The 20,203-nt window shown below is 46.0% G+C and overlaps 1 protein-coding gene across 1 annotated transcript in view; it reads right to left on the bottom strand.

Moving 5' to 3' along the window:
* Positions 1 to 15,038, bottom strand: part of CCDC3 (coiled-coil domain containing 3) — a 34,201-nt gene extending 19,163 nt beyond the window's left edge. The window contains exons 1-2 of the mRNA XM_057366457.1: positions 14,060 to 15,038; positions 12,923 to 13,097 (exon numbers count right to left, since the gene is read on the bottom strand). Coding sequence (XP_057222440.1) covers positions 12,923 to 13,097; positions 14,060 to 14,490 — 606 coding nt within the window. The 5' untranslated portion in view covers positions 14,491 to 15,038. The remainder of the gene's footprint in view (positions 1 to 12,922; positions 13,098 to 14,059) is intronic.
* Positions 15,039 to 20,203: the final 5,165 nt, after the last annotated feature.

The raw sequence follows: 20,203 nt of genomic DNA, 5'->3' as shown, positions 1-20,203 counted from the left end.
ACTGAATATACAGAAACAAACAAATRTATGGAAATTACTTCACCACAGAGACTCCTTCACCTGAAAACACTGAGGACTGGGAGAGCATCAGCAAGAGCCCTCTTCCTGCACTCTTCCATGGATCCTTTATTTAGATATCTCTTGGCATACTGAGGGTCTTGGGGTGGGGACAGGGGAGAATGGAGAATGCTGACAGTCTTTTACTTTATCTTCCACAGTAAACTGSCATTTGGCACCAATTCCAGGCTTCTGACATTAAAGCACCTAACAAGGAGCTACTGTACCCCACTCTGTTGTTGGCTGAAGCACTTCAGAATGTTGTATGCAACTAAATTCAGTTTTTCCTCACATTTTGAGATCAATACTGGAGTAGACAAGCTCCTTAATTCCATTCAATTTATATTTGACTACATCCGACCAAGAATATTTACACATAAAATGCATATAAAAAATATGTTCAGAGTCCCATCTACTGTGTATACTTGAAGTCCAAATAGAAAAAGCCCTAAAATCAACGTTGAAGTAGTTCAAAGAGCCTCGTGACAGTTTCAACAATGTTGTCTGGATTAGGAAGATTATTCCAGTTGTTCTGCAAGCTTTGGAGTTTAAGGCTTTCTGTGTCAGAGACAATGTTCCCTTTTGGTAGAGTATTGATAACATATGTGTCCCTTTTTTTTTCCCTAAACTTTATTTTTAAAAATGTTTTTTTAATTTCATTTACACATTTTGCACCATTTCCTAAATCAGTCTGTGATTTTTCACAGGCATTAAAAAAAAGGGGGAACAGAGGTTTCAGAATTTCAAAACACAAGGAATTGCTTTAAAGCAATTTAGAAGATTGGATTTAAATCCACAAAAAAAACTCAACATCTTTCATGCATTCAGCAAATTTTATCCAAAAGTCTTCCTAAGCTGAAAGATAAAGKCTCCAAAATGCATCATTTGCTCCAGCCAAATTCAAGCCACCTGCTCTACACAGCAACAGATATGGAAGGAGGACTTCAGTGCTGGATTCAAGCTCTGGAATTTTTCTTATCCATTGAACCTAAGCTGGAACTGCTATGTCCAGAAAAAGAATCCAGTGAGAAAGAGTCRTAGTGGTCAAGGTGCTGTGGCATAAATGGCCCAGGACCATGTCAGTTCCTTTTAGGCACAAATAAGTTCCTACATGGCCAAGGCCAGACCACAATGTGATCTCAAATGACCCCTCTTTCTGTAATTAATTAATTTATTGTCTTTCCCCAAAGGCAATTCTRAAAACAGTTATTTGCAGGGCTACACTCAACGCTGGGTGCAATATTAGGAGATCTTTAACACCCATGTTGTGCTCGGCGAGGATTTCCAAATCCCTGTGCTGCTCTAGAGAAGTCAGGAATACCAACTGCAGCTGACACTGCAGAGGAAGGAAAAGGAAAGGGAAAAAAAAAAAGAAAAAAAAGAAAAGGAAATGAAAAAAGAAAAAAGAAAAAGGAAAAGGAAAAGGAAAAGGAAAAGGAAAAGGAAAAGGAAAAGGAAAAGGAAAAGGAAAAGGAAAAGGAAAAGGAAAAGGAAAAGGAAAAGGAAAAGGAAAAGGAAAAGGAAAAGGAAAAGGAAAGAAGAAAAAGAAAATATTTCCTAGGACCTGGAAATGAAAGACACTGCCACTGAGAGCACACATTAACACTTCAATAGCCACTTTCCCAGCTCGATATTTGTGGGGTTGAGGCTGCCCCAGGATGCTTCCAATGTGTATGTTAATGTTTAAAGATACGTGTGGGCTTAGGAGCAGGTTAAAGTACACAGTTAGCCCTGGGCAAGCCTGAGATTTCTCCATTTCAAAACATAGGAAATGCTGTAAATACCATAGCAAATGCAATTAGCAGAGCGTGATAAACACCACTTCGTTAGCAGGGACCGCAGGAGGCTTCTCCTGTTTCTGACGTTTCTGACAATGAGCAGGAGCCAGAGGTCGATCCCRAAGTCCGGACACAGAACAGGCAGGCAAATGCCTCAGGGATGCCTCCAGCCTGAGATTTTGTTTTTAGCCCTTCTCTGGCCTGATTCTTTGATGGAAGAGGTCTGCTCTTTCACATCCTTAACATCTGTAACRTGTTTCTTGAGCAATGACTGTCTGTAAGGATGGGATGTGTTCCAGTGGCTCCAGAGTGCCAATGATCTGGAAGCACCAGGATATTTCCCATCAATGGTTCAGCTGCTTGTAGACATGGGTTAAATACTGGAGGATTTTGTCACTGGATGTGGTTTCAAGCCATTTTTATTAACAACGGGCAAAATTTGAGCATGAAGTATTATTTCCAGGACACATTTAATCATTGATTCKGCACCTTTGGGGAAAGAACCAAGAATCACATTTTTCCTTTGCCTTTTGAAACCATGAATTAAGAAAACACAAGCTCAAGCATTTCAAGGGACAGACATGAAGTGTTTACTCAACTCAAATACAACATGCCTGAGCCTAAAATGTGTTAAAGGACAAAACCCTAATCATTGATGSAAGTAACAATCCCTCTGTAGGGTATTCTTAAAAGAGTTTGTTTCCAGTTCTCAGAGGCTTTTCACAACAGCAGCACTCATGTCCAGCATGGCTGTAGCTGTCTGAAGGGCACAGAGATCTTGGAAGTGATTKTTAGAAAAATTCACCTCCAGGCTGTCTTTTTGAATCCAGCTGATGGAGGTGGGCTTTGGATCTGGTACCTTCTGGAACTGCTCAGCCACAGTGTGGGGGACATAAACATTCTCCAGAGAGAGAAAGTCACTACTGYCAGCACAGACACCCAGTCTGAAGAATAACAGGACAGGGTACTCTGAAACTCTATATAGCCCCTCCAGAGCCATGTCATGGGCAATAGATCTTCCTCCAGAGGCAAGCAGCAAAAGAGGAATGTCTTCTGACCCACCACAATCTTCCAGCTYGACCCGAGCCTTGTAAATAGTGGAGATTTCACCACATCAGTTGGCCACACATTTTGGTGGATTATTTCTTCATTTCCTATTTCCATKAGTTATTTTAATTTTCTCACTTTTACATTAGTTTTTCTTTGTCTCTGCTTACAGGGAACTCTCAAGCAGAGGTACTTCCAGACCAAGTAAGTTTTCTTCCCACAGATAAGCTGTGTACACAGAGACTCTCACTTAACTTTTGTAGATCATGAATAAACTCTCTCCCAGCCAACCCAGACCTCAGAGATCTTTCAAAGTATGAGCAGGTATCAGGCAGAGGTGCCCTATGGTAACTGTGACTAAACCCCTTCCTCATTATTGCTCATGTTCCACACCTGAGGATGTCACTTTAAAGGCAGAAAATACTTTTCCTACTTTGCAACAAAATTGAGCATTTTGAGTCAATGTGGCTGCTATGTTTTTGCTTCAAAGGCTCTGAAATGGRATTTCTTTCCCCATGTAAGGGAAATGAAGACTTAAAGCATCTGAATTTCTATTCCTGTCCTGAGCCATTGTCAGTACAAGCTGTTCCTCCACTTTAACTTTCCTTCCTTTCTCTCCCCACCATCCAGTTAAGCAACTAAATAGTTTTCCACAATWAAAAAAAAATCAAATCAACAATGTCCAGAAGAATATTTTTGTGTTTGTACCYTGTTTAAAGGCTCTGGAAATACAAAAAGAAAGCCAAACAAACAATTGTGGTCTGAAATGGGTATACAACAAAGACAAATGAAAGCAATAAGCTCACTGCATTTTGAGGAAATGAAGAGGATACCAGTCACCATCCACCTGAAGAAGGAAGTCAGGCTTCATACCACCAACATGCTCTGGTCTGAATAAACAACCAAGCCCCAGCTGCTCATGTGCCACCCATCTGAAGAAAACTCCCTACTCAAAGTACAGCACTACCTGTGCAATAAGGGTGGAAGGCAAGGGAGGGGGAGGGCTTAGGATTTTGAAAAATAAGTTTGCAGACAAAAAAAAACAATAATTCAGACAAAAATTTGTAATCCCAGAAGGGATAAATCGTGGGTCAAAGAGAATTGTCTCCACTGGACTGGGATACGGAGCCCAGCACACCTGCCTTGCTGTTACCCTCTGCAGAATGGAAATAGTTCCCTGCTGCCCCTGCATGGTGAAGATGGGTCAGTTTGAGGATAACAGCATAAAACACCAGCTTGCATATCAGTCCCCCATCTTGTCTCAACATAAAACATTGCACTGGCATTCTCCCTTGCAGTAGCTACTGATTCCCTACTGATCTAAGAAATGCAAAAATACTGCGGAACAAGTCCATTAAGTGTTGTCAGATCTCAGGAAATTTTTTTTTGCTTGCTTACTCTAAAGTTTTTTTGGCAGAAATTCAGACCTGGCTTTTTAGTCATATTATTTTCCYTTTGTATTACACAGTGTCATGGAAACTTGCTTTTCCCTTGATGTATTTTTCTCTGCTGTCATTCCTTTTACAGATAACTTGACTAACAGTTGCAGCAGCGTTCTTCCAAAAAAAGCTGACAGACTGGGGCACAAAAAGGAGGGAGTCACTTTGTCAGCTGCCAGAGGCACCTGCAATGATTTGAGCAGCAACCAGCTGCAATTGGTCCACCACAACCATATGTTCCCAGTCCAGAACCAGGCACTTTGGTTTGTCACTTCACATTAGCTGCTGCAAGGGGCTGAGCGCTGCCAGGGCTGGTGGTGAAGCCAAGCACCACATGGCTGCTCCTGGAGGAGCACAACAGGGCAAGGACACTTCTCCAGGGGAATTTGGAAAAGTACTTGGCTGGCAGAGGCAGGACCRGCTTTAAAATGCTCCATCTGCAGCTTCCATTAGGGACTGGAGCTCCTGCTGCCTCAGAGTCAACTTGGCTTGTCATTTGTGAAAATAAACATCAAAATGCATGGGCTGGGAGAAAATACGTCCCAAATTAAAAGACCTCATCTCCCTTCCAGCCACAATGGCTGATCTGGTTACAGGCAGCAKCACAGGTGTCCTGTCTGAGAGCTGCCAGCTGGATTTTGGTGGCTGTTGATTTTAATAAATGTTTTGCTCCATCTTTTTCTGTATCTATCTCACAGGTGTGTCAGAAGAGTGAGGGAAACTGAAAGAAAAATCTTTCCCTGATTTCAAGGTCAACTGGAGCCAGCAACTAAACCAAAAAACAGGTCTGCCCACAGTGCCTGTAGAAGCAGCTTGWGCATCAAGGACAGATCCTGGTCCAGGACTGCTGATCCACATGAATCATCCTTTCCACCTGCTGACCAACACAAAGTATGGGTTTGTACACCCAAAACCACCCAACACATCGACAGACTCACAGATTTACAGAAGGGTGTGGTGGCTMCCATAACTGTGCCAAACAACACATAATTTGAATACCTCACTCATTCATTTCAGCAGAAGTTGTCCCAGAAAACTTGACTGAGATTCATTCTGAATGTATTCCCCAAAAGACTTGGCCAAAAATGAGGTCTAGGAAAATCCAAACAGGTGAAAAGCYATGTGCAGCCAGCTCTGGTGTTTGYTTCCCCCTCCTGCTCCCAACCCARTCAAAAACAYTGGAATAGTCCCAGTGGGTWACTGTAAGCAGAATKCCAGGTCTCGTATTTGAGCATCTTTCAGTGGCTCCCAGGCTCCAGGTACCTCCACTCTCTGGGACTGAAATGTTGTGGAACCAGTATGACCAGTAAGCATGACTGGATCCAAAAATACCCGTGATCTGATTCTTTGGACTGYACATCTTGTTTTTTCTTGGGTTAGTAAGAGAATACATCCACCTTAAGAACACCATCCTCAACTCTTCTCCTTGTAGGCGGTGTCCCAGTACTTGGGGAGAGCCTTGAGTACATGGACCGGTGTTGAGGAACAGAATTGGGCTGTGGACACAAGTGCTTTCAAGCACACATTGCSCTACAGCACCATCTCACAGCCCAGGTCCCCACCAGCCCTTTCTCTGCACCTCTCCCTTCACCCTTCTCAGTCCATGTGTGGTGGGATGTCCCTTCTCACTTTCCTGCTCTGGGGACGCCATGAACAGGAGGGAAGAAAAGCAGAGGCACCACTCACACACAGGAAAGGAAACAATGGACTGTAGTTAACCTCCTCATGTCTTCTTGTTGCCACTTTTCCCATGACAGTGTCATCTCCAGAGGGTGTKGAGGAGAGCTCCACCTCTCACTGCAATGCTGCAATTCCCAGCCCACTTTCACATGTGGATGCTCAGGGTGGGCTTTGAWTTTCCCATTGGCCTCCCCTGAGGGAGGTATCACTCACCCCTGTGCTCACATAGAGGGAATGTGACCAGCTCAAAGTCCCACCTCTCCTACCTACACAGTGCCTTGGTCCTTGGCTAAGAGGCTTCCAAAAGTCAGGGACTCCCAAAAACCTCTTCATCCAGCTGACAAAGCACTGCAGGAGGATTTGTGCCACTGCAAGTCTTTCAGCCACGTCTGGGCTGGAAAGTTCAATGTATGGCAATCCTGCAAGACAGCCTTGGGTCTGAAACACAGCAGGGACAACAGGGTCCCTTCAGCCCCACCTTAATGTCTCTCAATGTGCAGAGCTCAGCCTACAACTATCAACTTCCTCCGTGGCCACCAGCCAGATGGAGAATCCAAAAGGTGTCCTGGGGCTGGGGTCAGGAGCCTGTTCACCACCAAGCTCAAGTACAGCAGCAGGCAGCCTTGTGCCATGAAATATGGAATGATTTAGTGCATTTGGCACAACTTCATTAAAGTGTGACTCTGGATAATTAAAAGCAGCCTGGAGCCATGTGAGTCTCCAWTCCCTGCCAATTCCTGGAAGGATTGCTGCTTCGCCCTTCGAGGAGGCAGCAGTACATACACACACACGCATAGCCCTGGTTGTCTTGGCATTTCCTTGCTCGGCAGGCTGGAAAACGGATATTTTTGAGGATATTATGTACTTGGATGTGCCTGAGACACAGTCAGAGGGAGCTGTGCTCTATCTGCACTGCCTGGTAGCAAGCTGGTCCAGACACGTCCACCAGGAGCTCTTTGGGGGATGCCTGCTGGTACCAGGAGGGTGCTAAGTGGGGGCCTCACCTTGGCACCTCCCCACCAGCATGGTTGCCATGGGGGAAAAGAGCTCAGATGGGTGGGGAAAAGCTTCATTTTCAACYYCAAATTCTGACTGTTCACAAATGAYACCAAATCCAAGGCTCYCACAYTRCATCAGGTCATCCCTCCTGCATTGTATATGAAAATCAGCCAACCTACACCCAACAGAAATAATGTGCCTCTAAGAAACAACTGAAAAACAGAGCTATTTCCCCATTTTTCTCCTGGGAAGCTCTGCTCAGAACACCTTCTGGATGTTATAAATATGATAAAGGCCACATGAGATGGAAAGATCCTGTGGATAAGGCTATTGTGTACTCCGTTGTAATCTTTTATTCTGTCTTTTATCAGCCTGTGTGCATGTGGGAAGACAGAAAACTGMTAAGGAGATGCCAATTGTGTCCCCTACCACCAGCCTGGGTGGGAAGATTTGTAAAAGAGTCAATGCCATTTCTATGCCAAAAGGCTCATGGGGATGTTACCCAAATGTATCAATTGTCTCGTGGTCTTCCCTTGTCCCAGACACTTGTCAGCAGTTCTCCATTTCATCTGATATTGCTTACATGTACTCAAATTAAACACAGATCATAGKGAGGGAGTAGGCTCTGTGTGGGTTTCTGGGAGGAAAACAAAAGCACTGTAAATCACTATGAAAACAACTCAGGAGCGATGGCACTTTCTATCATGCTATTAGGTTCATGGAGAAACAACTTCTCTAACCAATGGCAGGGCAAGAAACCACATGTAAAAGATTTTCAACCTCTAGATATTGGACCTCACTTTAATTCTATTTTGAGGTCTTTTTGTTCTGCCCTTGCCACACAGCACTTTGAACTGAGCACAGTTTTGAACTGAGGTTATTTTGCATTTCCCTTGTGCCTCAAGACCAGGGAAGGGAGGATCCCTAATGCAGCTCACACCACAAGAAAACAAAAAAAAATCTGTACACAGGAACTAAAGAGAACTGCTGCCACCAAGCCAGGCTGCAACCTGCTCTTTTTCAGACTGGTTCTTCTCCTCGAACTGCTGGCTCTGGACTCCATGACCAGCATTTTCCAGTCTTGAAATTCATCTCCCAGCACTCAGAGCAGAGAGGGAAGCAAGAGCAGAAGTTCTTAACTTTTAGAAGAGAAAAAAAATACTACTTTTTCATTTTAATTTTGTGGATGACATGGACAACAYAGTTATCAGCTTGTTTTACCTAGTGGCCAGGATTTGCCTGACTGACAGAGCAGAGCCACTTTTGTCATCAGAAATTGTCCACCTCAACCACCACAGGAAGACCTCTGGTCTGTGCATTCAAGATAACTCAGGCATTCTCTGGACATGCTACTACTTAATCACTTCCAAAATCAGAGTGGTCTGAAAATTTATGGGGACTTCCCCAAGTTCCCTTCTTCCTTCCCCCTCTCTGTTGCCTGAGAGATGGACCAAAACAAGTCCTCACAGCAAACATCACGTGAACAAGCCCTTCTCTGGTAGCAAAGAGCTTCAGTGCAAGTAGCTGTTTCTCTGTGGCTTGTCCCCTCATGGTGCTGTGAAATGTTGCTGAATGAGACTCACTGCAACTCTCATGGTTGAGAGCATCAGGAAAGAGAGAGTCTGGGACSAGAAAACATGCTGCTGCCCACAGATAGCCTCAGGGATCCACCCAAACCACTGGCTCCCAGCCCGTGCACACTGCAGTTGCTAAAATACAAACAGTTCTGAAACTATTTCCTCTACTTCTGCAGAGGAAAAATGTAATTTAATTTAATTTTTGCTTTGCATAATAATGGCAAGGCCATTTATGAATTACATGGCTTTTCTTATCCAATTCCCTTTTCAGCTGCTCCAAAGTCTTCCAGATGTCCCAGTCAGGTCACTAGGTTGTTACAGCAGCYATGGTGCCACCAGAGAAGAAGAACCAGGCCTGAAGTTGCTAAGCAGATATTTGTAGATTGCCAGGCTAACCCACTAATTACCTTGCTTTTTATTTGGGACACTGTCTACTCTCATAAAAGCTCTATTATTACCCAGATAAAGCTCTGGAGGTTTCTCAGAAGGCAAGTCCATTCATCTAAATCAATTGAGGTAACAGCGTGGCTGTGGCTCTGCTGCTAGAGAGGAAAAGAATGAATGCAGGGAGAAAGGCTCAATAAAAAGTACAGTCCACCCCTGCAAACTCACTGAGCTTAACTGAAATTATTGGATTCCTCAACGTCCATGGACTTTATCTCAGTGCTGGTGCTCTCACTGTTGCTCACAAGTGGGTTGACACCTTGCCATTATTCCCTTGTTGTGATGCATGTGGGGTCATTTTGCAACTCTCCTGCGTCCATAAAAGGGGAGGCCAAAAGAAACACATTTTCCTACCTGTCTGATGACAAAACCAGGAGTTAAAGCCCCTCTGAATAATAACAAGTGCTGATCGAGATTTCTACAGCCCTTATGGACACCTTGAGTCACTTCTTACGTAATCCCTTGTGTGCAGATTAACAAGGTCTTCTTTATGAGAGCACATAACCCTGCAGAAGGCCAGGAGGAGAAATTAAAGCTCCTAGATTTGCACTAAAATGGTAAAACTCTGAAGAGGGGCKAGAGTTCAATCCCACCATACTGCATCATCCCTCGGTTTTAGAAACAACCTTGTGGAAACCACTGCAGCAACRAGTTGGAGTAAAACAAACATCACTCACTCAGAGGCTGAGAGAAAAGTCAAGATACATTAGTATTTGCCCCTGCAAAAGGGGAGGCCAAAATGCAAGTGACTAAAGAAATTACAACAGGAGCTATGGTTGCTCTCTGCAATGGCCAGAACAAGTGCCTGAGTGAATTTATGAGATTGTGGGGTTATTGGAAAACTATGGAAAGCAGCATTTGGCTCTTAGCCCAGACTGCAAGGGGCTTAAAAATGCAGCTGGAATTAGCTTACAGCAAGAGCAGCAGGCCCAGGATGAAGAAAGTATTATACTCAAYGAGATGTGCCTTGGGTCTGACCTGTTTTCATCACACGCCATGGGGCTTTCCGAAAATYGAAAGCATTTTCCCATGATTGAAAAGGCAGGTGGCACATCCCAGTGCATCAAAAAGTTCTTGCACATCTCTTTACTCTCTTTTGCATCATCAGACACATTTTCTGGAAGGAAGAAAAGGTGTTATCAGGGTTTCCTCATTTCGTTCCTTCTTTCTGGCTRAGCATCCCAGAGCTACAAACACAAATTATTCATTGCAACTGCACATGCTTCCAGKGCTGAAGTCTCCCTTAAAGTGTCCACCCCACAAAATATATCAAGAGCAGGATTCAAAAAGTCTTTCAGAGTATGGGTTTCAGCTGCAAACAGAAAAATTCGTCATTCCTTTATTCCAAACCCCTTCTGTACTGCTGTTTTTTAAGGTGTCCCTGCATGCTGCTGCTCCAACACCTGGAGGCAGGATGCTACCTACTAACTCCTGGAGACCTTTATCCCAGCTGCCTTCTGCTCTGAACATCTCAACATTTCCACCTCTGCTCTCTGACTGCACAAAACATCCATGACGTATTTTAAGCAATCATTTATGTCAGTATACAGCAGCTAGTGAGACYCTTGAGTCCTCACTACAATGTGAGACAACCCTTCCCTTTCTGTCCAAGCTCTCCACRACTTGACACCATCACAGAGCCCCTCTTTCGATGAATCCCAGAGAGCGTCTTTTGAAAAAAAAAAAAAACTTCCAGGATAATGTTCGAAGCTGTGTTCACTTTCTGTGCCATGAAGCTGGCACACACCACAGATTTCAGATTAGGAGCCAGCATGGGGCAGCTTGGCCCAGCATACTTGGAAACAGAAATTGTTCACACTGTGACAGGATGCAAGCAGACACAGGGGCAATTGGGAAAGCCACCACTGCATGTGGCAAGGCAGAGARAGGAGGGAAACACTGAAGAGAGCTGTACCTGGGAAGAGCTGAGGAACAAATTTGTGATATTGCAGCAGCCAGAAATGTCATCCCCTTCCCAGGACAGGGCATGCAGGCGCCGGGAGCCGGCGCTCGGCTGGGCAAACACAGATGCAGGAGCTGAATGGGAGCACAGTCAGCCCGAACTATTTTTAACTGGTGCACAGGAAGCTTTTACTTTTCATTATGAAGGGGAGACAAAGTATCCGTCAGTTGTGCTGAATTTGTTCACTGGGTGGGTGGGTGTTGAAGCATGTAAAGCCCCCAGCCCCTGTCTGTGGGASCAGCAGCTCTAATCCCCTCCAGTCTGCTCACAGCTGCACGGGTCAAAGAGTGCAACAGCTGAAAGGCACTTTTGATACATATGCTGAGGGTTGCCCCAGCTTACCCTGRGGTTTCTGTGTTGTGATTTCCATTAAAGCTGACCAGTAACATTCATTGCTGGCAACAAGCGAACACCAGCCTTTCAATATCCCCTACACTGAGCCCAGCAGGACTAAAAAAACAGTGCAGAGGCATCACAAGCAGACACTGGCAGTTGGATCTGGTGGTCCCCCACTGCCACTTTGCTCCCCAGGACGAAAATCTGTGGATTTGGCAGCAGCAGCTCCTTTACTTGCCAAGTATGTTGCTTGGGGCACTGGGGAGCAAGGGGGCTGGGAGGGAGGAGGCAGGGCTGGGACCAGGGTTCTCCACCTCCCCCTTCTTGCCCAGACAGGATTACAGCTCTGCAATTTAATTGTAAGGTGATTAATTTCCTCTTAAAATCAATTTCTGCTGTGGTCCCCAAATATATACTTGACCGGCACCRTTCTCCCCTCCCTCCCCAAAATATCATCAGCAGGAAAACACTGGCTTGCACAAGGAGAGGAGCTGTGTCACTGGCCAGATGGCCACACAGCAGCTCAAACTTTGTATGCTGGCATTTGGCCAGGTGGTGAAAGGAAAAGGCTCCCTCCATCCATCTCCCAAACAAGCCACTAGTACATCTGCTGTCATACATAAACATCGTGCCTTGGGTGAATCCACAGAGGATACAAGTGATGACACCTGTCCTGTCCATCCTGACCTACARAGATGCTTAAAATGTTCTCAGCTACCAGGGGAAACAAGCAGCCTCATGAAACGAGGTTTGGCACTAAACCAGCTGTCCAAGTTTCCCTTTTTCAAAAGTATATGCACATCCAAAACATGCACACGTAACAACAGGTTTCTCCTCTCTGCCAAATAAGCATCTATTAAAATCCTGCATTTACTACACCCACTACAATCCCACAAAGGGGCTCAGAGGCCACTAACAATGGGCATCATTGGACTTCCTTTAGGAAGGATCTCCTAGAGAGTGAACTACTTGCTGTCGCCTCCCTTGAAAGGAGAAAGAGAATTTCATACATCTTGTTCAGATGTCTGTGCTGGCATCACTGAGACAAATCCTGCCCTCATCGCTGACATGAAATGTGCCCTCAAGAGCCTATTTTTCCCCAGTTGCTACAAAGGCAGCTTAGGGTGATTAGTTTAGTAGATGTTTATGCTGTTATGTGGAGTCAGGCAAGAATAATCCCTTACAGTCTGTCATGGTCCAGGCACTGCTCTTGCTACAGGAGATGAACACAGAAGTACAAAAGCAAAGCTCTGCTCCTGAACACTTSAGCTGAAGTTAAAAAATGAAGTCTAGAGATAGCAAACCCAGGAATGCTCTGGGTGGAGGAGGACAAGATCACAAGCAATACGATTTTCAATCTATTGCTCCCGAACAAGTTGATGCCAAGCTTTGCTCAGGTCCAGTGGAAGCTAACACAGAGGTCAGTTTTAAAAACTGTTTAATATCTCCTCAGCAGTGTGGTACTTTGCTAGTGATGCTGCCCAATGAACAAGATAATCAGGGACCTGCTGCTCTGCATTCATATACATATGCTCACAAAGCACAGGGGAATGCCTTTGCCCACTYAGAAAACAAGCACCAGAGAGCAAGTAAATCCCTTACCCGGTTGTCCTCTTGAATCTCCCAGTCACTGGAGAAGCTCAACACATGCTGTGCCTGYGAGCAGTTTGAAAACTGGAAAAGGCTGGCAAACATCCTTCTGTTCTCCTGGGTATCAGGGAAAATCGCCTCCTGGAAGTTGACTCCATGTGGCAGGAGGATGTAGTTCTCATCCATTCTGGAACACAGATTGCACTGTGAGAATGARCAGCACTCTCTCTGCTGCAGAAGTCACCTGTCATACTTCAGCCTGGCTCAACAAAAAGTCACACAGACTTACAGCTGGCAAGTGGCTGTCAGCTATCCTGGCACTTAAGCCACCAAACTGACAATTTCCACCATGGGGACTGGATCAGGCAGCAGCAGTAAGGATCTAAYCACCTTGCAGACACCCATGAAATCCCATGAAGGAGGCAAATTTGTATCTGTAAACAGTTTCTACTGAATTTGCATCACTTTGCCCTTGAGCCCAGAGCTTAAGTACTCCTTCAAACAGTCAAAAAATTACTAGAGTCAATAAAATGTGTTTTAAGATGTTGCTACAGACTAAGCCCTAGACAGCATCAAAATGAGTTTTTTATGCACCCAGTGTAAGAATATACCAAGTATTTCAAAACAAGCCACTGAGTAGTATTTCGCAAATGCTGTTGAATTGAAAGGTCACGGTGATGGCTCTGTTCCCACACTGTGGTTTATTTTCTTATTCTTTCGATGTGCCCAAAGTCAGGGTTTGGCTGGGACTCGGGAGAGTCGATGGAAAGCTATCAGGTGAGTATTTGGGTACGGGTTTTAAACTCTCATGCCAAACTTCGGCAAACAGGCGCTGGCCTGTCTCCAGCTCTGTGACCGTCCCGCCGTAAAAACAAAGCGGCAGCACCCACGAGCTACTCAACAGCAGCTCCCTGTGCATCTGCTGGCCGACAATGCTGGAATATTATGGGAATTGGGTGTTTCGCGTTTCTCTTTCCTTATGAAACTGGGGGTGGAAGAGCAAAGGAGAGGGCGCTGCGGGGAGAGCGGAGGGGGACGGAGCGAATCCTCCGGGCAGGGGCGAGCGCTCATTCCCCGCCCGCGGAGATGCCCCGGAGCCGGGATGCGACATTCCACCCCGAYCCCGGACCCCCTCACCCCGGGACTCACCGGAGGAAGAAGAAATAAGCGTAGCCCTGCATGACGGTGTGCGAGTGGCAGGAGAAGTAGCCGAGGCCGGTGAGGTTGAGGCGGGAGCCGGCGGGCACCTCCAGCATGCTGCCCCACGCCTGGTCGCACAGCAGCTCGATCTCGGCCGAGTAGAAGAGGTCTCCCGCTCCCTGCTGGGGGCCGCCGGGGGGRTCCCTCTGCCAGGGCAGGTAGTTGTAGGCGCCGTAGGGGTCGGGGTGCAGCGCCAGCACCCGCGCGTACACGATGATCGCGGCCAGCTCGGCCCGGCAGCCCTCGCTGAGCGGTCTCCACTCGGCCGGCAGCTGGCAGCCTCCCCCGCCGGCCGCCCGGCCCCCCAAAACCAGCACCAGCCCCAGCACCAGCACCGGCACCGGCACCGGCACCGCTACCGGCAGCGGCAGCGGCGGCATCGCGGGCGGCTCCGGGCCGGGAGGGACGGGGAGGGACGGGGGTCAGCGGGGTTGGAGCGGGGGGCAGGACGGCCCGGAGGCGCTGCGGGATGCCCCGGAGGCTGCGGGGGACCGGGGTTAGGGGAGAGCGCAGGGAGGCAGCGAGGCGGAGATGCGAAGGGCTGGGGGAGGGAGGAGTGGAGGGTGCTGGGGCAGATGCCCCAAGGGCTGAGATCCGAGCAGACAGGGGTGCGAAGGGGCGAGGATGCAGAGGGTCGAGGGGCAGGGGGTGTACGGGGGCAGAGATGCGAGAGGCAGAGATGCAAAGGGGAGGGATGAGAAAAGGCAGGGATGCGAAGGGGGCAGAGAGGSAAAGGGGAGGGATGTAAGTGAGAGAGGTGCAAAGGGGGAGGTGAAAAGGGAGGGATACAAAGGGGAGGGATGCAAAGGCAGAATTGCAAAGAGGAGGAATGCAAAGGGAAGAGGTGGATAGGAGGGAGACTGCAAAGGGGAAAGTTGTAAAAGAGCARAGATGGGAAAGGCAGGGACACTCCTGGGTGAGGGCAGCGACTGCCAGGCAGTCCCTTGCACCGGAGTGGGCACTGATGACACGCAGGGCTGTGGGAGGTGAAGGTGTGGCTTGTAGGATATTGGAAGTTGAAGGGTCTCAGTGGAGCAGGGGGCTGTGCAGAGCTCCCGCTGCGAAAGAAAGTCGTGTGAAACTTCAGATGTGTGCGTGTAGAAACTTATAACCCTGGTCACACACTTCTCCCACTTCAAATGAGGCTGGAGAAAAATCTGCAAGTGGAGGAAAATAGCTCTTCCTAGCAGCCTGCAATAGTTTTCCAAAATACATATGGTGAGCAAGGTATAAGTAAAAAGCCGGATCTCAATATATTTTGACTTCCCACTGTTTCATCCTAGGACTGTCTGATGCAGCTTAGGGCTTCTCCAGCTTTTTGGCAGATGGCTCCAAGACTGACCCTCTCCCCAYATACAAACTGCTGTGGAGCTTCTCCCAAGGATCCCTTGGGGCTTTGCACCACTCACAGCCTCAAACAGCCCCTTTCTATTTCAGTATTCTCCTTTTCCCACATCTGATCTCACTTGGGATAAGAGTGAGGAATGGGCATGGGATGCTTAAAATCTTCTGAGGCTTTTTTTTAATATGAATATCATGGAGACATAGTCCCAGTTAAATCTCTCCCTACTGTGATGGTTATTCAAATTTTGATGCATATCCTGACTGGTTCCTTTAATCTGACCCTCCATTTGTCTCCCTCTGCCTCCACAAGGACTAGGAGCTCTTGGAAGCAGAAGATGCCTCTTTATTCCATGTTCATGCTGTACCTGGTATAGGAGGGTCCTTGTGCATTACTGGGGTTCAAAATAATGTGTGAAATAATGAATCATCAGTTAAATACTGTTGAGTCAACTTCATAGCATAGTCACAAAACATCTTCAGTGACAAGTGCCTTCCTCTGGAATAGTTTAATCAGCTTCATCTGTGTGCTGAAGAGTTTAACAAGTAATGCCCACATTTCATGATGGCATAGATCATATATTTCATCATATCCTTCCATAYGGAAGGAGAGCAATGCTGGTTCTTGCTAAAAGAGAAACAGATTTTTATTTTTTCCAAAAACAAAAATTTCAGAGTTACAGAGTTTTTCTACATTTTTCCCTCTGTCTCTCAAAGATCAACAAATTGCTTTCAAATTTCAGAAAAAAAAAAAAAATGCTTAAAAGAGAATTCTGAATTTTTAAAGAAAATATCCTCAAGAAATCCCAAAAGATCAACCAGCTCAGTGTTTCTTTAATGTTAACATTATAAAAAAAACTTCCTTTTGCTGTGGAACCTGAAGGGACAAAACTGTGGTAGAGAAGGTTTCAGAGCTCATTCAGTAGGTTTTAGATACATGAATAAAAAATAAAGAGTAAAACAAAGAAGTTAGGCAGATGTTGACTTCAGACAAAGCTGGAGCAGTTCTGAGGGTATTTTGTGCAATCCAGTGTAAAGGGAGGCTTTGGGTATGAACCTCAGGTTTCTGTTGAAAAAYGGTACCTTGAGATGCTGGCAAAGAATAGAGAGAAGTGCTGCAAGTGATGGGAGAGATGTTCAGCCCATCCAAGGTGGTCTCTCCGTGTCTGTCCAAGGGGTGTGACCATGTCAGAGCCTGGCAGCTTCACCCACACAAATCTTGTGTTCAGTGTGGGYAGCAACATGCAAGTGTTTTATTGCTTCAATGCCACTACTGAGGGGGCAGAGCCCCAAGAAGCTGACGAGATGTTTGTAACCAAAGGTTGGTTGGTTGGTTGGTTTTGCCCTCGGAACCAGTGTGAAATGCAATTGCTATTTCCTCCTATATACATACAAGATTAATATCCTCTGGGTAGAAAAGACTCACATTTAGCCTTCATCTCTGCTTACTGTGTGTTGCAAGTAAATAATGGTCAGCTGTCCTCAGCCACTTTGGAAATAYCTGATCTAAGCTGTGATCTGTTCTGCTGCTCTGCACATTTCGTTAGCCACCACATAACATAACATAATTTATCTGGGAGGGAGGACAGGGCGAGAAAGGACAGGCAGCTCACAAGCAAAATATGGATGTCTTTTCTTAGTGCTACTATTAATAGCCTTAACTGCGTATATTTGACCAGAGTGTTTGAATCAGTGAGCCAGCTCACAAAACACAGCAGCATTTGCTGGCATATGTTGGTGCTGGCTGATGCTCTCCAATTTGCTTTTTGATGGTGATTACCAGAGTGTGGAAGCAAATAATTAATGTTCTGTGGAATTTCTCTGTCATTCTGCAGAGTGGTTGTGTCAGCATTTTGAGGATGCAACAGGAGCCCATAGAGCTGACTTCAGAGCTGCATGAGGTGAAAGGGGTCTTAGCCATAATTCTGGAGCAGACATACTAGGTGTGCAAGTCTGCTCATAAAAATACCTCTCACCTGGAAGTGTCTGATTTCCTTGTTCCCTTCCATTTGTGTTTGCTGGTGCTGTGCCCACTGTCACTGTAACAGTGGCTCATCTTTTCCTGTGCCCTCTGTGGGATGTCCTCAGCTGAGAACTCTCCCTGTCAGGAGTCTCTTTGGAGATTGATCAGTGTGTAACCTTTCCTTCCCATCCCTGATGGGAAGGAACAAGCTGATCCCTTTGCTGTCTGAATTCATTAGCAACTCTCAGGTGAGTGTTTTGGTAAAGAATTCAAACCACCTACTTTCAAGGATTAATGTGATTTTGCTCTTAAATTTCTCTCTACAGAAGCATCATCAATTTTCTTCTCCCTTCCTTCATTTCTGAGGTGGTGAAAAGTAACAGGAGCATCTGAATCCATTCCAGGAGTCCTTTCTCTTCCAGCTCTAGATAACAAGGAATTAGTGACATGAAGTAAGGATTTAAAGCCCTCCCTGGAGACTGCATCCTTCAGATCTGTGTTTGCTGTTTCTCTGCAGGGCTCTGCTGGCTGATCTGAGATGTTCTTCAGTGCAGTGTGAATACTTTTGTRCTGTGAACTCAGCGTGGGTCTGACAAGTGCTGTAGCCAAAACCAGCTAATCAGAGGAGCACCAATAGAGCCAATTACTGCTCAGGCTGCACTTTCAGCCACTCATGCATGTGCTACWGTTATTCATTCACTTCCTCTGCATAGATAGTCTTGTAGACTTTGAGACAGGCTCATGATTTTCCCAGGCAGGAGTTCTTCCTTTTCTTTCTCATATTTTTACAGATATTTAAACCAAAGGTTTCTCCCTCTGGGTTATGTCATTTTCTTTGCTGTTTCTGTGGCAATGTGGGTGATTTAAAACTTTTAATAAAACATAGCTCTGCTCTGTCTCTCTTTGCCTTTAAAGTGTTGACTGAGTTGAGCCTTAGTCCAGGTATCAAACAGGAGAGCACTGAGTTCAGTCTGGCTGCCTTTCTGATGGCTGAAGGTGATCTGAAACCTCAGCCCAGCTGTCTTTTATTTATATATCTGCAGTGATTCCTTTGTAGTCCAGGSTACAAAATATCAAACCCAGATTTCTTTCCTCCTGCCCACCCTTCTTTAAACTGGGTGACCTATAAAGATGAATATTTGGCTTTACTACTGCCCCCACAGGAATAGATGTTTTTGCTTGGTTCTTCTGTCTATGCTGCTCTAAGTCACTCTTCTTATAGTTTGACATTTGGTCCATTGTATTTAACTGTTTTTGTACCAATGACTGGGCTGGGTGATTCCTGTTATAACAAAGAAATCACATTCCCTGGCCATAGTTCTTGATGGTTTTTTTCTTTTGAAGAATAATCATGACCATGAAGAAACAGGACCACCTGTCTTTGGGGATCAGCTGGGAATCACTGTTGTCTCAAAGAGTTTGGAAAGATTTACTTTATGCACAGCAATGAAAAGACTTTCTGTAATACCAGTCAAAATTAGAATGGAAAAGTGAGTAGAAGGATCGAATAGTTGGTATAAATGGAGATCTTTGCCAACATATTCACTGTATCTTTTTGCCCTTTCTTGTCCCCTCTGTCCTTTACCCTTTCCCCTGCCCATCATCACAGAATCATAGAATGGCTTGGGTTGGAAGGGACCTTAAAGTTTCCCTAGATCCAACCCCTCAGTCAGGGGCAGGGACATCTTCCACTGGATCAGGTTGCTCAAAGCCCTGTGCAGCCTGGCCTCGAACATATCCAGGGCACCCACAGCTTCTTTGGGCAACCTGTGCCAGGGCCTCACCACCTCCCAGTAAAGAATTTCTTCCTAATGTCTAATACAAATCTACTCTCTTTAAGTCTGAAGCCAAACCCCTTTCTCCATTCTGCCCTCACTGTGGCCACTGAGTCCTGCTCTCCTATCCCTCTGCCCTGAGCTCTGACAAACCTCACCAATTCAAATGCAGCTCCTTTTGGACCTGGACCTCTGTCCTGTTAGCTGTGTTCTCCTRCTGAAACTCCCATCTTAACCTGGCTCCCTGACATCTGGGGACATCTGGTCCTCATCTCAGACTCATCCTGGCTGAGGGGCAACCGTTTTATCCATCACTTAGACTTGCAACCTGGAAGACACTCTCACTTTAGACTTCCCCCTCTATTCTAAAGCTCGTGTAGACACTTTCCCTGTAGCTTCTCCCACACACATCTTTCCTGGCATTCACACAACAAAGACGCTCTTTTGCCTCATGCCTGCAGCATCTTTTCCTGGGCAAATCCAGCCTTRGCCCACCACTGCCTACCCAATTTATTGCTACACCCAGTCCTTTTCMAGCTCATCATGACTGAGCATGTTTACCTCCCATTTTTTCCCTGGCTTCCCTTGGCTACCTACCTCCACCCTCTTCTGTTTACAGAAGAGCTCTGAGGCAAGGACTTCCTCTGCTCCGTGTTTCTGCAGCATCTGTTTTGTGAGCCATGACTGCAGGTCCAAGAACAAGAATAGTAACAACATGCAAGCTGATTCCAGCCCAAGTCAGCAGAGGCCAGAAGTTACTGCACTCACAAGTCTGTTCATAAATCAATGTGAAATGTGCTGTCTGAGCGTAGCTCCCAGTAGACACCCATCTGCATAACACTGACACTACCAGCAATGGGAAAGATATCCAAACAGAGCATTCCCACAGCTGGGGAGAAAGGAATAAAGATGTCTAATTCCCCGTCCCTGGGGTCAACTCTGGCTCAGGTAAATGTACTTCTTAAGCATCAAAAGTTTTAAAAGCAGAGGGACTGTTAGGAAAGTCTAATCTGT

This window comes from Malurus melanocephalus, unplaced genomic scaffold, assembly GCF_030028575.1.
Source record: "Malurus melanocephalus ecotype Western Australia unplaced genomic scaffold, MMel_1.1 scaffold_65, whole genome shotgun sequence".
NCBI lineage: Eukaryota > Metazoa > Chordata > Aves > Passeriformes > Maluridae > Malurus > Malurus melanocephalus.
The sequence above is the reverse complement of the archived record's forward strand: the minus strand, read 5'-3'. Positions and strand labels throughout refer to the sequence as shown.